Source organism: Megachile rotundata, chromosome 13 (assembly GCF_050947335.1).
Source record: "Megachile rotundata isolate GNS110a chromosome 13, iyMegRotu1, whole genome shotgun sequence".
Taxonomy (NCBI): Eukaryota; Metazoa; Arthropoda; class Insecta; order Hymenoptera; family Megachilidae; genus Megachile; species Megachile rotundata.
The window spans coordinates 11997815-12012168 of NC_134995.1; the positions used below are offsets into that span (position 1 = coordinate 11997815).

A 14354-nucleotide genomic window follows, 5' to 3' on the forward strand; every position below is an offset into this window, starting at 1 on the left:
ATTAAATTAATTTAAATGTAATTTAAAAATAGTATTATTCCCGCCATGAAGGAATCTACGCACCGGAAGTCGAGTTTTCGTTCTTTCTACGCATGCTGGCGCTAATCTTTTAGTAATCAAAAATACATGCACGAACATTTGTAATATTTGTGACGTAAGCCATATATATACAGTGATCTTATATTTAATATATACTCTTACATCATCATTTCTTTCTGCTATTAAACTATTCATTGTTCATATATATATTTTGATTCACTATATATGTAATTGCAAAATGCGGAAAATAAAATGTAGATTGGCGTCACACTGATTGCGAGGAGCTTTCTGAACTCAGCCGAGATGCGCAAAGTACATTCTTGCATAATAAACAGTGTAATGTTGCACATGTGGAAGAACGGTGCAAAATGGTATTTCTACGGACTACACTGGTAGTTCCGGTTTGAACCAGTATGTGAAGAGATGTCGTACATGTTCGCTAACAGTTAGTTGTTGTGTTTAATCTTTGTGTCGTGAAGAATCAATGATTGTTGAATTATCATAATCATTGCTGGTGTTCTTAGGATTTTGGCAACTTTGAATTATGCAGTTTTATAAGGAAAAGCTCTTGTCGCCCGGACAACTGAAACGTCTGAGTGAGCACAAGTACAGCTGTACAACGAATAGCCTTTTGGATGGACTTCTTCAACCGTGGTGGGACTGGCTCGTTAGCAAAGTTCCACTTTGGCTTGCGCCCAATTTAATCACAATTTTGGGGCTTATTGTGAACATCATTACAACTTTAATTCTTGTTTATTATAGTCCTGATGCTAAAGCTGAGGTATTATTTACATAACCTAATTTCTCTTATATTTCATTTCTTACATTTTTGTTTGAAATGTACTACATTGTTAAAGATTCAGTGTAAAATTATTATAAAATTAGCGAACACAGGAATCTGTTGAAAATTCATGTTATAAATAAGAATATTGTATATGTGAAAATGTAAATGTTTAAATTTATTGCAGCCTTCAAATTTATAGATTGGATAATTATTTTTGTTAATAATAAGATGAAACAAATTTATATAGCAGTATTGTATAAATTTCAGGCACCAAGGTGGGCATGTTTTTTATGCGCACTTGGTTTATTCATTTATCAAAGCTTGGATGCCATAGATGGCAAACAAGCTAGAAGAACAGGAACTTCTACACCATTGGGTGAACTTTTTGATCATGGATGTGATTCCATATCAACTGGTATGATATTCATATTTATGATAAATTTATCTGTCTTCTATAGCTTGTAACATGTTTGCTATTGTGTCACTTATGTTGACTTAGTATATTAATAAACTATATTAGGGGATATAAGACCTATGAACAAAACCTTTTATAATACAATACAATGTATGATATGCTATGCCCATTGATGCATAATGCTTAAGATAATTGTAGCCATAATTTTATGTTTTCAGTGTTCGTTGCTCTATCAGCCTGTATAGCAGTACAATTAGGGTATTATCCAACATGGATGTTTTTCCAATGTTTCTGTGCAATGACACTTTTTTATTGTGCTCATTGGCAGACATATGTTTCAGGTAAGAAATCATATATATTCATAGGTAATAATAATAATGACTTCATCAACTTTTTTTATATTATAGCATAAGTGTTTCTGAACAGGTTCATTAAGATTTGGCAAGGTAGATGTAACGGAAGCACAGTTCACTATTATAACAATTCATCTCATTTCTGCAGTCTTTGGGCCCAGAGTATGGATGATGGAGGTTGTATCTATTCTAATATTTTCAAAGCATTTAGCTATATGATTTTAGGAGTCATTTCTAATGTATAAACATTGGATTATTTTAATGTCATTTATAACATCATCCAATGTTGGTATATTAAGGATTAATGGATCTTAGAATATTTTATGTCAATCAATATAGAGTAGTACTAAGTTTTATAACATGTCTAAAACTTTTGGTAATGAATTAACTTATTGATTATTTAAGATAACAACTGTTGTGTATATAATAAATTAGTAGATTGCCATAAAATATTTATCTTTAATCCTCTCTAATAATGAAAACTTATTTAACAATAGAAACAACTTTTTTTAAAGGTACTGTAGCACATCTGAAAGTTATAATCATTTAGCATAATTAAATTTAGTAAATAAGAGGTTAAAAATTTTATATAACTAAACATATAAATGACCAATTTTCCCAATGAATACAGAAACTCTTACCAATTTACACAACACTAAGTTCCTCATAATATTTTTTGTTACTCCGAGCTTTTATAAAATTTCATTTCGTTTATTATTATTACTATTATTGCATTTTATGTTCAAGCAAAAGTTATTATAACATGTGTATGCTTCATATATATTTTTTATTTATTTATGAACTAAATATAAAAAGGAAGTAACAGCAAGAAAATTACTACATTAATAAATCATTAGCTTAACTGAAAATTTTGCTTCTGCAGAGCACAGTGTATGAAATTAATGATACTATAAATTTTACATTTTGTCTCAAGACTCATGTTGTTTTTCAAAAATTAAGACATATCTTCGCATGAGTCTAATGAGAATATTTCTTACAGATACCATACATAGATGGTTTTATGTTTAAGTATTTAATAGGAGTTATGACAGTAATTTGTGCACTGGCAAACTTATATTCTATCTTTTCGGTGATTTTCACCGGAGGAGTGGGCAAGAATGGTTCAACTGTGGCTGTAAGTTAGTCAATTAGAATCTTGTTTTTGGAGATATTAAAAATGAGAAGAGCATGGCATGAGGAGCGGCATGGCATGAGGAGCAGTGCTAAAATTACTTTTTTGCTATGAAACTTACTGTTAACATATATTAATTTCTGCATTTCTTATCCTTTTTTTCCTTTCACTCATTTATTTTCCTGCATCATCACATTTCCATAACAAATACATTATTACTGACATTTATATCTATAATCGAGGTAATTCATTAAATTTACTAAGTCGAGGAAGAAACAGTATTCATTAACAAATATAAAATCATTTGTGTATGGATTTATGATATATTTTCATATAGTGTAAAATTAAATGAAAACACTATTTCAGATTATTTTTTAAATATAATTTTCCTATATTATGCTTTTGAAACAATTTCTATTAACATTTTAATGATGTTATTCTAAGAAGTATACATAATTAATATCCTTTTTTAACAAGTTAACTAATGGAAATCAAATTAATGCAGCAGACAGGTAATTTTACATTTCACTTCAGTGTCATAATTTATTTATTTCAAACAACTTTCCATCTTAATCACATATCGAATATTTATAAGAGTTTCAATAATATTAACAACACAGACAAAAAAATTATGGGATAATCAAAGGTGTCATTTCATTGTATACATTGCAGCTTCCTCGTGCCTAATTTATTAAACATTATTTTAAATACAAACATGGGCCATAAGTAGAACTAGCCCAACAAAAATATATTAATATATCATTATTGGATAAAAGTTATCTAAACATAAGTAACACATAGAATAACCTTAGGCTAAATTTGTGTTGAATTTTAACATTTTTCATAACAAGCGAGATTTTGTACATTTGTTTAGATACCAGTGCTCGGTGTAGGCACAATCAGTAACTACGTAGCAGTGTTATTTTATGCAGGCTACATTCATGTATTCCTTGAATTCTGTAAAGTGTTTGAATCTGGTGGGATTGGAAAGAATGGTTCCACAATTGCAGTAAGTTTTAAGAGCAAAAACAACTTAATTGCATTCATGTAAACTCTGATACTTTATGTAGTAATGAAATCTTTCTTCTTTCATTCTGCTTGCCTATCTAGATTATTGGATTATTTGTTATTCACAACAAATAATTTCTGCATTACTAAATTTATATCTTTCTAGTTTTTCTGCACATTAATTTATCATAATGCATATATATTGGTATGGTATGCAAGCTATAAAAAATGTGGCTTTTGATACGAATAAAAGTGCAACCTTTCCATTATTTTTAAGCGCTTATAACTGTTTTTTTGTTTTCTTTCTCAAGTATGTAGCATTTACCATGAAAGTGTTTTTAATATGAATGAACAATTGTGTATAATTACTTTTAGATAACATGAGATGATGTATATATTATCAATATATTAAAACATACAGTTTATTGCTATTTTTTCTCTTATTGAATGGATAAAATTTTAAGGTGGAACTTAAGGTGGAATTTTAAGATGGATTTTATTTAATTTGTTCACAAAAGGATATTAAAACTATGCTTCATACATAGGATACATTAAAATTTTTATGTGCCATTAATACATATGTTGATATTTTCAAAGTCAATCGCATTTTTGTATCACTCAATTTTTAAAAAATAAACAGTGAAGTATATATCTTTGAAGATTTGAAATTGTTTCAAGAGCAGGAAGTCTTCACCAGTATGTGAAAAAATATTGTACTACGATTCAGTGTTGAATCAATATTAAAAATGTTTAAAAATAACTAATAGAAAGGTTTTCTGTGTCACTTGGACAGTTGCCATATACTGGCACAGAGGTCAAGGTGTTTCCATTATGGGCTGCTGTGGGCATCGCTATTTTATTTGCACAGAGCAGCATGTCCGTCATTCTTGCCGGTGGTGTCGGAAAAAATGGCTCCACCGTAGCAGTAAGTTAGTTCAGAAATAATAGAATCACTGTGTAGTAGTGCACTTTGTATTTTATGTTGATTTTGGTCCATGCCAAACGAAACTATTTTATATTTCTTGTTCATTCACAACAGAGTAAAATAAAAATGTTAATACAAAATAAATTTGCAATAACTATTTTTTTTGCACATTATCGTATGACTGTAATGTATGAACAGTTTTTATTTACATACATTCAAATTTATTTCAATACATTTAAATTTTGTTAGATCATTTACACAGAATTATTTACTGTACCCTTTTTTCAGTTTAGTTACCACCTTTCCCTATATATTTATGAACTATATGGATATATCATACATTTCTTCCATTTTATGACCCTTTCCAATAATTGCACTTTTCCTTACATTTTTAACTACTAATAAAAATTGCATGCATCATAAGTAATAAAGTAAATAGTAGTATAACCAATAGATCTTTTATTGCAACTAACTTTAGAATTTTAATTTTAGACAACAGTTTTAGAAACTGTTATTAACTTTAGGTATTTCTTGCATTTGTCATGCTTACAATATATAGAATTGTAGTTTAATTGTTTTCATTTTTCTATTTTAATCTTGACATCTTTTTGCATCTAACATTATGTTTTGTAATGTACTTCTGAACTTCAACGTTTTTGTAAACTTGCATCATATTCTGCAATGCATTATATGTACTTTTCTAACAACAAAAACTAAATCTCTCTGTAAGCCCATGGCTTCTTTCTTTTCTTAAATTTGAGTAATTTTGTAGTTCTGTAGTATCTAACAAAATTATATTGTAATGATTAGTAATCAGCTTGTAGTTTGCTTAAATTATGTTGTTGTATTGATTGTAGATATCTTTATAATATTTATTTAATTTCAGGGAACATCAGTTTTATCTCCAATTATTCCATTTAGTTTTGTGGTAGTACCAGCTTTTATAATTTATAGAAAAAGTGCTGAACACGTATATGAAAATCATCCTGCACTGTACATACTTGCATTTGGAATGGTTGCAGCTAAAGTTACCAACCGATTAGTGGTAGGTATATTGATCATAGGTATTTTTGTATCTTTGCCATCAAACTATGTACTCGGTATTTTAGGGTATTGCAATTCATTATTACAGGTTGCTCATATGACAAAAAATGAAATGCAATATTTAGACAGTTCATTGATTGGACCAGCGATGCTGTTCCTGAATCAATATTTCAACTTCTTTATCAAAGAATATTATGTTCTTTGGTTGTGCTTTGTAAGTTTTATAATCTCTATGGAAGTGTGATGAAATTTTTGCTACTCTGTTTTACATGTCATTGATTCTTATTTCAGATTTGGGTAACTCTGGATTTGCTCCGATATAGTGCTCAAATTTGCCTTGAGATTTGTGATCACATGAAAATCAAACTGTTTAGGATATCCTTAGCAGATCATCGAGCGAGCCAGGTTTCTAATACAGCTGAAAAAAATGGTACTAACAGGTCCCAACGTAACAGATTGCAAAAGAAACATCACTAGGATTTACTTGTGATAATGAATGCGCTGTATGATTCATTTCATGTATAAAAGAGAGTTATAATGCCAGAAATTATAGAGATTTGATAAATTTTGTTATTATAACTGTATATAAAATGTTTGAATAGTACAGTTCATTTATTATCACATTAATTTGTAATCACCGTCGCATCTGACTAGTATTGAATATAAATAAAAGGTCTCATCAACATACTGATTAAAAGTTACTCACTGCTTGTCGCCGATTGCAGTGTACTCTGTTGTCGGCGAAAGGATATTATGAACCTAGTGGTCGCAACTAAAATAAATAGAATTAATAGAATACACGAAACAATACATATAGAAAATGAAAAAAAGAGTAATATATAATTATCGAGTATTTGAACGAAAAGACATGACAAATTTTAATTAACTTCTTTGCCTCTTATATAATTGTTATAAGTTTCATAACAATTTTATTAAATCAGTGAATATAAATTATTTATTTAATTTTTATTTGTTAATGATTAATGCAAGTACAATATTTTGTGTGTAGTATAGTGAGAATATAATTAAGAGTCACTTTTAAATGTCTTAATTATTTTCAAGTTACAGAACAAGTTTTAAAAGGGATTCAATGTTTTCATACGATTTTAAAAGAAAATAGAAATTAAATAACTCTCCTTTTTTTATAGGTTCCAAATAATTCTGGAAGTTTCTTTTAGGTGTTATATTGCAGTCTTGATCTCATAGAGTATTTGAATTCATTAGTAACATCGAAATTAGAGAAAATGCAGTTTTGATTTATAATCAATATGTATATAGTTATATACTATAAATATCTCAGTATATTTCCATAGTCAATTATAAACATAAATTATCTATAATGTAAGTAAACTACCAAAGATAGTTACTTTGAGTTCAAGTGACACTGATCTATGGATTTTCGGTATTTTTGCTTTTGAAACATTTTATCTTTAACTTAACAAATAATTACAAGGAATTGAAGGATGTTGTTGGTTAACAAATTATGATAATTGTGTGTTCTAATACTTTCTTTTATCGAACCTTTATTCGTAGTGGACAAAGAATTGCAAACGAAAAGTATATAGCATAGGAAATGTACGTATATATTGCACATGAATTAGATAAATTAATGGTAATATTTTTAATTTGTAATAATTTCCATTTAGCTCAGGTGTGGCCTTAACATACGCTTATCATTGCAACTATAAGAAATACGTTTTACAAGTCATAAAAGAAATACGCGGCAGAGATTCTTATTTTTCTTTAGTGCAATTAATGCTATATGAAACGTTGAATCATTGTAAAATTTATTTGTTATTACTTACAAAAAATATAACATATTGACCGCTTAATGTTAGTTGTAAAAAAATATGAAACAGTTACACGATAATTATGTGTTTACTCACGAAACATTTATCAGCTCTAATTGACCATGCACATTTAGTTTTCAATATGTTGTAGTCTCTGTGACTAATGAAAAGTAAATTTTACAATAGCATACATTACTAAATACGTAATGCAACATTTTAAAAGTGTAATACAGATGTTAAGTATACTTCAGTTAAAAATTTCTGTGTCAGTAATTTCAAATGTATTACTTAAGGAATGAGATACTTTGAGCTTTTAGAGATGTTAGTTTTTTGGAGTATCAAAAGCATTTCTAAACTTAAACAAAGGTTAGCTTAAATGGTTCATAACACATCAATTTATATTGTAACATCAATTACATTATAAAGGATTCCATTAGCTATGCAGTATTTTAACTGTGTAAGTTTGTTATTATAAAAGGTCTTCAATTTTTACATACTAATCAAGATTATCAGGATGACAATATTTCTATTAGGGTTGTTTGGAAGATTATTGAAAAATAAAAATATGTATCTAATATTTTAATGTATCGTATCATTGGTTTCTGTTCATAAACTGTAATATACTTTTTAGATAAACAATTTTCCTATCACGTGCTATCTTTCATTTACACATTTTTATTGGAAAAGCTTAATGTGGCAATGAAAATTTTTGGAATTACTTTCCTCTTTTCCTGTTATTAGATCTAATCCATATTAATCCTAAAATAACATTTGAAGGTGATTTTTTCAAGTAAATTGTACTACTTGCTTTCTAATATAACTCTACAGACTTTCAAAACATTAATCTGCATGCTGTATTATTGTACTCCACTTGAAGTGGTTAATTCTCTATTATATATACACATATTCTTCATTATATAAATTAATGAAATTTTAATAAAACATAAATGAATTTCATACAATGTTTAAAGATTTTATACCAGACCTGAATTTATATCTGTACAACATAGGTGGTATACGTTTTCTGCACAACTGTATTGTCTATATTTATAATGTTATAATATTTATGTGCAAGAATTCTTTTATTTATAGCATCTTGTGTAATATAAAATCTGTCTTTAATTGAAGTCAGTATTTTATCAAATTTATTTTAATACATCTTTGAATTATGTTATAAGTATTTGGTTTCAAGTATTTAAATATGTTACTGTAATCTGTCATTGAAACTGCTTGATTTTATGACTGCAATTATACATTATGCATTATTGTACTATGCAGTGTACACAAAAGTGATGAGGTACATAATTCAGCAAGTAGAGATCTGAAGGCACGTTAAATCTTATATTTGCATGTTTCTCTGCTTGTGCATGATGTTGAAGCTTTATTAACTACACTCAAAGTGTATCTTGGAATTCTTTAATTGTTCTAACAATTTGTATAATTCAATGTTCGTACTTGTACAACCAAATACGGAGAAGAAATAGGCATCTATAACATTCTAACAAATTTAATTAAAAAATGGAGATACTTCCAACTTATCCTTTCTTAGTTTTACCCTATAAAGTCAACACTCTAATTAGTTATTTAATTAACAGCGTAGATAAAACATAAAAAAGAGTAAGAAGAAGTGAATGGTTACCGATCTCCCTTGGTTGGGTATAATTCTCTAACTGTTAGATAGTATTAATAACTGTTATGGTATAATATATAACATGTTTATTAAAGTATGTGCGAATAACACGTTAACATGTTGATAGATACGTCACTCTGATGTGGAAGAAACTTTTCAAACAAATCTGTCACCTACGTTAGAAATTCTTTCAATTGTCTAATTAGGTATTTGAAACTTTAAGAAACAGAAATAGGAAAATAATAGATAAGATTAATCTACAATTTCACAATAGTCAGTATGTTAACTTCCAAGAAGAGACTCATGTCAATAGATGTTTAAAATAAGACTCACAATGTAACAAGGTATTCGCACATGCCTATTGTCAATGTTCTTATTCGTTGGTGTGCATGAATATAGTTTTGTTTACAGTTCGCATGATGGTGGAACAAGAACCTCTGTTAGACGAGGATTATCATCATGGATCCGACACAACCCTGGACCTATGACGATTGCAAAAATATTTGTCGACGATGAGCGATGATCCAGTCGGACAGGGTTCAGTAAAAAGTCTCTGGTAATTTCGGGCGAAAGAAAGTAAGATCGTGATACGAACAAGTCTCGCATACAACCTATAGTACAAGTACAAAATCTTGACTGAACTTTGCTCCCTCGTGGATCGCTTTTTTATCAAGACTTAAACAGAAGGGAGACGGAAAATCGTGGATAACGTGATAAGTTACGAATATTCATTATGGATAAGCAAAAGTGTGAAATTACAAATAATTAGATAAAATATGACTTATCAAGAATGTCAAGATCTATCTTGTATTATAACTCGATACTAATTCAGCATCACGATTGATAGCAATATACGTACACTATTTTACCATTAATTTTCTATGACGCATATATATGTTGTACATAGCAAAAGGAATAACGACATTTATAAATTATATTCTGCCAGTGACTGAAATAGAATATTGAAACATAGCTGTTATTAACAACGTGATACACAATTAGATAAGATTTTGTTATTGATGACAAAATAATTTTATAGTTTAATCCCCATGCACTGTTCAAATTTTTATCATATTAATAGTCAGTGAATTTCATATAAATATAGAGTATTTTGGGTCAATTTAACTTGAATGGTGCAGGATGATTAAACACTTTAGACAAACATATAAAGAGAATCACTTCTTTTTGTGAAGGTCATCCTTTATAAGGATGGTCCTTGGTACTATGTAAGAGGAATTGAGATATATTCACTGATTCAACTCGTGAGTTTTCTTCAACATAGTTTGATATTATCATAGTAAGAATTTTAGCATAATAGAGTATATTAATTTCTTTTTATTTCTTTTATAATATAGCTTCATAACATGTTCGTTACCAGTATCTTTGATTTCTTATATCAGCTTGTAATTCTTTGTTTGATATGCTTAAATTTTGTCATATTCCTCTATCTGTATTTAGGTATTTTAGATCACCTAGTTTTATTAATAGTGTTAGTATATCACATCAGGTATGACAAAATGGTTTATATACCATTTAAATTTAGGAATTGCAGAGCTGAAAATTTGAATACATGATTACTGGTATCGAATACTTTTTACTGAATTTTACAAATACTTATTGAGAAAATTGTTTGAGTCACAGATGCGACAGAGGTGAACAAAAAAGATAGCACCGATTTTATGATATTATTAACAATAGTATTCTCTCAAAAATTTATAACAAAATCTATGTAATACTTCAGTCAACTATTTATTTACTTAATCATAAGTTAAAATTACAGTATTATCTGTATACACGTCGAACATTGTAACAAAATGGAAAAGAAGGAAACAGAATAACATTTCAGAGGTTTATAAGCAAACTTTCCAATGAAAATTACACTGTTGTAAACTACGAATAATGTAATTTTGGATAATCGAATAAAATTTTCGTTAACACTTTGATTTTTCTTTATTCTTTTATGTGAAATTTGTTGCTTGAATGAAGTATTCAAGAAGAATATTTCAAGAACTATTTATGCAGTTTATTGGATGGCTGCATAGCATGGACAAGAACCAATTTAGCACTGACAAGAACCCATTACATCATGTTACCATTGAATTTTGAGTTCAATGGTCCTAGATGGAAAACATCCTTATCGACAGAACGGTTCTTTCAAATTTGTCTATTAAGTTTAAGTTTACAATTAAACTACAATTAAGTTTCCTATTTATTATATATCAAGAGTAAAAAAATATATGCATTCCAAATGAGTTACAAATCCACAGCATCCCTAAAAGTCTTCAATTTATTATTAAGATCCTTGTTTCAATTTAATGTAGTACTCAACGACGTCATAAAGTACTTCAATTTAAAATCCATTATTTACACATGTTCAACTCGTTTCTTCGTCGCTACTAAGCTCAACTAAACAAACGCGTTTACTCGGTAGTTTATCTTCCGAACTAGCTCCATCATCTTCCAACTTCTCGCAACGATCAATCTTCCTCCTGTCTTCGTTTAATAAATCTTTATAAATCTTGCGATAAGGTGCCAAACATTTTCGAAGTTCCCTCTGAAACGTTGCGCTCCTCTCGGTCGAGGGATCCGTTTTCCAAAAGAAGGACTCTAATTGTTCGGCTAAGTTCAAGCCTTCTTCTAAAGCCTCTAACGTAAAATTAGAATTATTTTCGACGATCTCGGGTACACTAATCGCTTTGTTTGCTTGAATTTTCATATTCTGTAAGGAGAAGCGTTTTTTAAACCTCTCGAACCATCCTTTACTGGCTACGAATTCCGGATTAACAGGCGTTTCCCCATTTTCTTTCAAATCGTCGTAAATTAACAAAGCTTTTTCTTTAATTATAGCACTGTCCAACGGGATCTGTTGTTCGTTGTAATCGGCGATCCAAAGGCTGAGAGCCTTTTCCATTTTTTCGATGATGGCTGCTCGCGGTCGAGCAGACATCCTCGCAGAAACGGAAGATCCAACAGCGACGGCGGTTCTGATCTTTTCCTCGTTCTGTTTTATCGTCCTTATCGTTGCCTCGTTCAACTGTAAACTTTTCGCGATGTATGTCGCTTTTTCGCCGTTCTTAAGACGGTCCAAAATGTGTATCTTCATTTCTAGCGAAATGAAGTTCCTTCTAACTGGGGTTTTCTTATCTTCGTTCGGCATCATTTCTACAATTTAAATAACTGCAATATGTGTTCGATTCAGAAATGAAGATTCAGTTTACAGCTTTAGTCCTTGAAATAAAAATTAACACGGTTCCAGAGTAATAAGTGCAGGATCACCTTTCTGGATCAGGTAATATTACACTGTTGGATTTGAAAGAGTGATATATTAGATTTTTCTATAATTTATCACTCGAAGTTAATACTTTACTAAGTATTTAATTTTTTACTTTCTTGTATAATTTGGAGGGGTAATTCCTTGATCGTGGAAGACATCGTGTTGTACGCGGGTCTCACCGATCCTCCAACCGTGCTAAACTGGTCCGTGTTGTAGAAGCATCGTGCTATGCGAGAGTCATATAGTGCAGTGCTGTCTATGGGAGGGGCCCCATGTGCTTCAAACTTCCTTCACAATTCTTCGTATTCTTCACAACTAAATTTTTGCATAATTTCGATATTCTCTTGACTGTCTAAAATTAATACAACAATAGAATTGGTCTATTCATCAGTAGAATCATATCTATAAAGTATAGTTAACGGGGTACCATGAAGGTTATAATAGTAGATCTTCCACTACTTATTTTCTTCTCTTTTGTTTTATATGTGAGAAAAGAGTATAATGACGTTTTGCAATCATTAGAAAAAGAGTTTTTCCTCTTCTAACACTCGGGCGCTATCTGAATTACACAGCACTGAATACTATCACTTGCGCATGCGCCAAAGGTTATAGCACAAAAGTCACAATACGATCGGCGAGGATCAGTCAGCGATTGGTAGCGACCGCGTTAACACTACCTATTATGATTGCTTCAACCTTATGATGCTTGATCACTTATCCAACCTCGATTACTGAACTAATTACTTAAATTTGTGCAATTCAAATTCTATTGTCATGAATAGAATTACTTATTTCATAATGAAATTCATTAAGAATTGTACAAATTAAAGTAATTACTTAGATTAATAAGAAACTTTCTAAAGACATGTCAAGTTTTGATAATATATTATGCATGTCAATAATAGGAAAGTCTATATTTGGACTTTTTAGTTCTTTTTAGACTAAATGTCCGTATAACTTTCTTACCTGAATTCAATAAATTGTGGTAAGCCATCTAATATTAAGTTAGCTATTTTTTATCGTCAGCTAGTTAAAGGGCGCCTAGACCTTCGAGCATCGTACTTACGTCCCTGTTTTTCCACCTCCACATTCCCGAACATCCAGCTAAGCCTGACAAAGTTATTGATCCAGCTGGCAGGCAACCACGTCTATGCAATGAGGCCATCCATTCCCGAGGACGGTACACGTTCCCTGGCCAACATTGTAGTAGTCGTTCAGAAGGTGCTAACGTCATATTGCGCACCCGGACACTCATTTCTTACTTACTCCTTAATCATGTTAGTTTTGCCCACTCTTTCCTCGTCTACTCGATGCTCTGGATTAATAGCTTTATCGATTCGTTTTGTCAACGAATCGAACACTCCCGGATTTCAGACAGAGACGGACCAACTTCGACGTAGTTTCCATTCAAGTTGACAAACATGTTGATTGCCATGGGGGAATCGCCTGCAATCGACATCGTCAATTAGTATTGTCGAAGACGAAATTACATTTTAAATAGCATTGATGTTAACGCTTTTATACATTTTATAAAATTAAACAAAAATAGTAATAATAAAAATTTACATTTAAGAACAGTCATATTTTGATGTAATGAATTTCAAGCCGTGTTTGTTTTAAATTACCTGCGTTTGTCTGAGATATACGTAGATGAAACTATAGTTCAAATTTTCAGCGAACAATCCTGTTATCGATCCGACGAAACTGAAAGGATCCTCTATTCCATTATGCAAGGCTAAATAATCAAATTTCAGAATTATTAACAGCATTGAAACCTGGGAGTTTACGCGTGTCACACACGTGCGTACACATACATGCATGCATGATAAGTTCATTACACTAGGCTGATAAAGGTTGAGTGTGTGTGCGTATGCATAGTAAAAATCGCAAAGAACAGTAACGCAATTATCTTCCCAGTTGGTAGCTAAAAAAAGGCGTAATTTCATCTACCTTCTGCACA

At 30.3% G+C, this 14354-nt stretch overlaps 3 protein-coding genes across 13 annotated transcripts in view; 1 reads left to right on the forward strand and 2 right to left on the reverse strand.

Annotated features, from left to right (window-relative positions):
• The window catches only part of mRpL21 (mitochondrial ribosomal protein L21), a 15011-nt gene extending 1426 nt beyond the window's left edge, over positions 1-13585 (reverse strand). The window contains exon 1 of the mRNA XM_076538747.1: positions 13461-13585. Coding sequence (XP_076394862.1) covers positions 13461-13494 — 34 coding nt within the window. The 5' untranslated portion in view covers positions 13495-13585. The remainder of the gene's footprint in view (positions 1-13460) is intronic.
• On the forward strand, positions 321-11063 carry bbc (choline/ethanolaminephosphotransferase 1 bbc). Of its 9 annotated transcripts, none has more exons than XR_013040245.1 (12): positions 324-820; positions 1091-1238; positions 1457-1579; positions 1665-1768; positions 2592-2726; positions 3598-3732; positions 4525-4656; positions 5543-5701; positions 5789-5914; positions 5992-6130; positions 6849-7041; positions 9532-11063. XR_013040245.1 is itself a non-coding variant. In XM_076538738.1 (12 exons), exons 2-12 carry the CDS (start codon positions 584-586, stop codon positions 9606-9608), a joined length of 1515 nt encoding a protein of 504 aa, XP_076394853.1. In that variant the 5' UTR covers positions 325-484; positions 564-583; the 3' UTR covers positions 9609-11063. The 9 variants fall into 9 exon arrangements, 8 of the variants coding, with proteins under 8 accessions (XP_076394856.1, XP_076394853.1, XP_076394852.1 ...); XM_076538738.1 differs by lacking the exon at positions 6849-7041 and having other exon boundaries at positions 325-484; positions 564-820; XM_076538737.1 differs by lacking the exon at positions 6849-7041 and having other exon boundaries at positions 325-820.
• Positions 7571-13186, reverse strand: LOC105662637 (putative CENPB DNA-binding domain-containing protein 1). 3 transcript variants are annotated; one of them, XM_076538746.1, is made up of 3 exons: positions 12822-13186; positions 12507-12746; positions 7571-12282 (listed from the first exon to the last, which is right to left on the reverse strand). In XM_076538746.1, the coding sequence occupies exons 2-3, from the start codon at positions 12550-12552 to the stop codon at positions 11495-11497; spliced, it is 834 nt and encodes a 277-aa protein (XP_076394861.1). In that variant the 5' UTR covers positions 12553-12746; positions 12822-13186; the 3' UTR covers positions 7571-11494. The 3 variants fall into 3 exon arrangements, with proteins under 3 accessions (XP_076394861.1, XP_076394860.1, XP_012142198.2); XM_076538745.1 differs by having other exon boundaries at positions 12507-13186; XM_012286808.2 differs by having other exon boundaries at positions 7571-12420; positions 12507-13179.
• Positions 13586-14354: the final 769 nt, after the last annotated feature.

Bases quoted from the DNA above. Each gene is read 5' to 3' on its own strand.
- bbc (XM_076538737.1), top strand. From the start codon at position 584: ATGCAGTTTTATAAGGAAAAGCTCTTGTCGCCCGGACAACTGAAACGT. The intron at 1,580-1,664 runs GTAAGAAATCAT...GTTTCTGAACAG, and splicing joins TTGGCAGACATATGTTTCAG to GTTCATTAAGATTTGGCAAG. The intron at 1,769-2,591 runs GTTGTATCTATT...TATTTCTTACAG, and splicing joins CCAGAGTATGGATGATGGAG to ATACCATACATAGATGGTTT.
- LOC105662637 (XM_076538746.1), bottom strand. From the start codon at position 12,552: ATGTCTTCCACGATCAAGGAATTACCCCTCCAAATTATACAAGAAA. The intron at 12,283-12,506 runs GTAAAAAATTAA...TTTAAATTGTAG, and splicing joins CCTCCAAATTATACAAGAAA to AAATGATGCCGAACGAAGAT.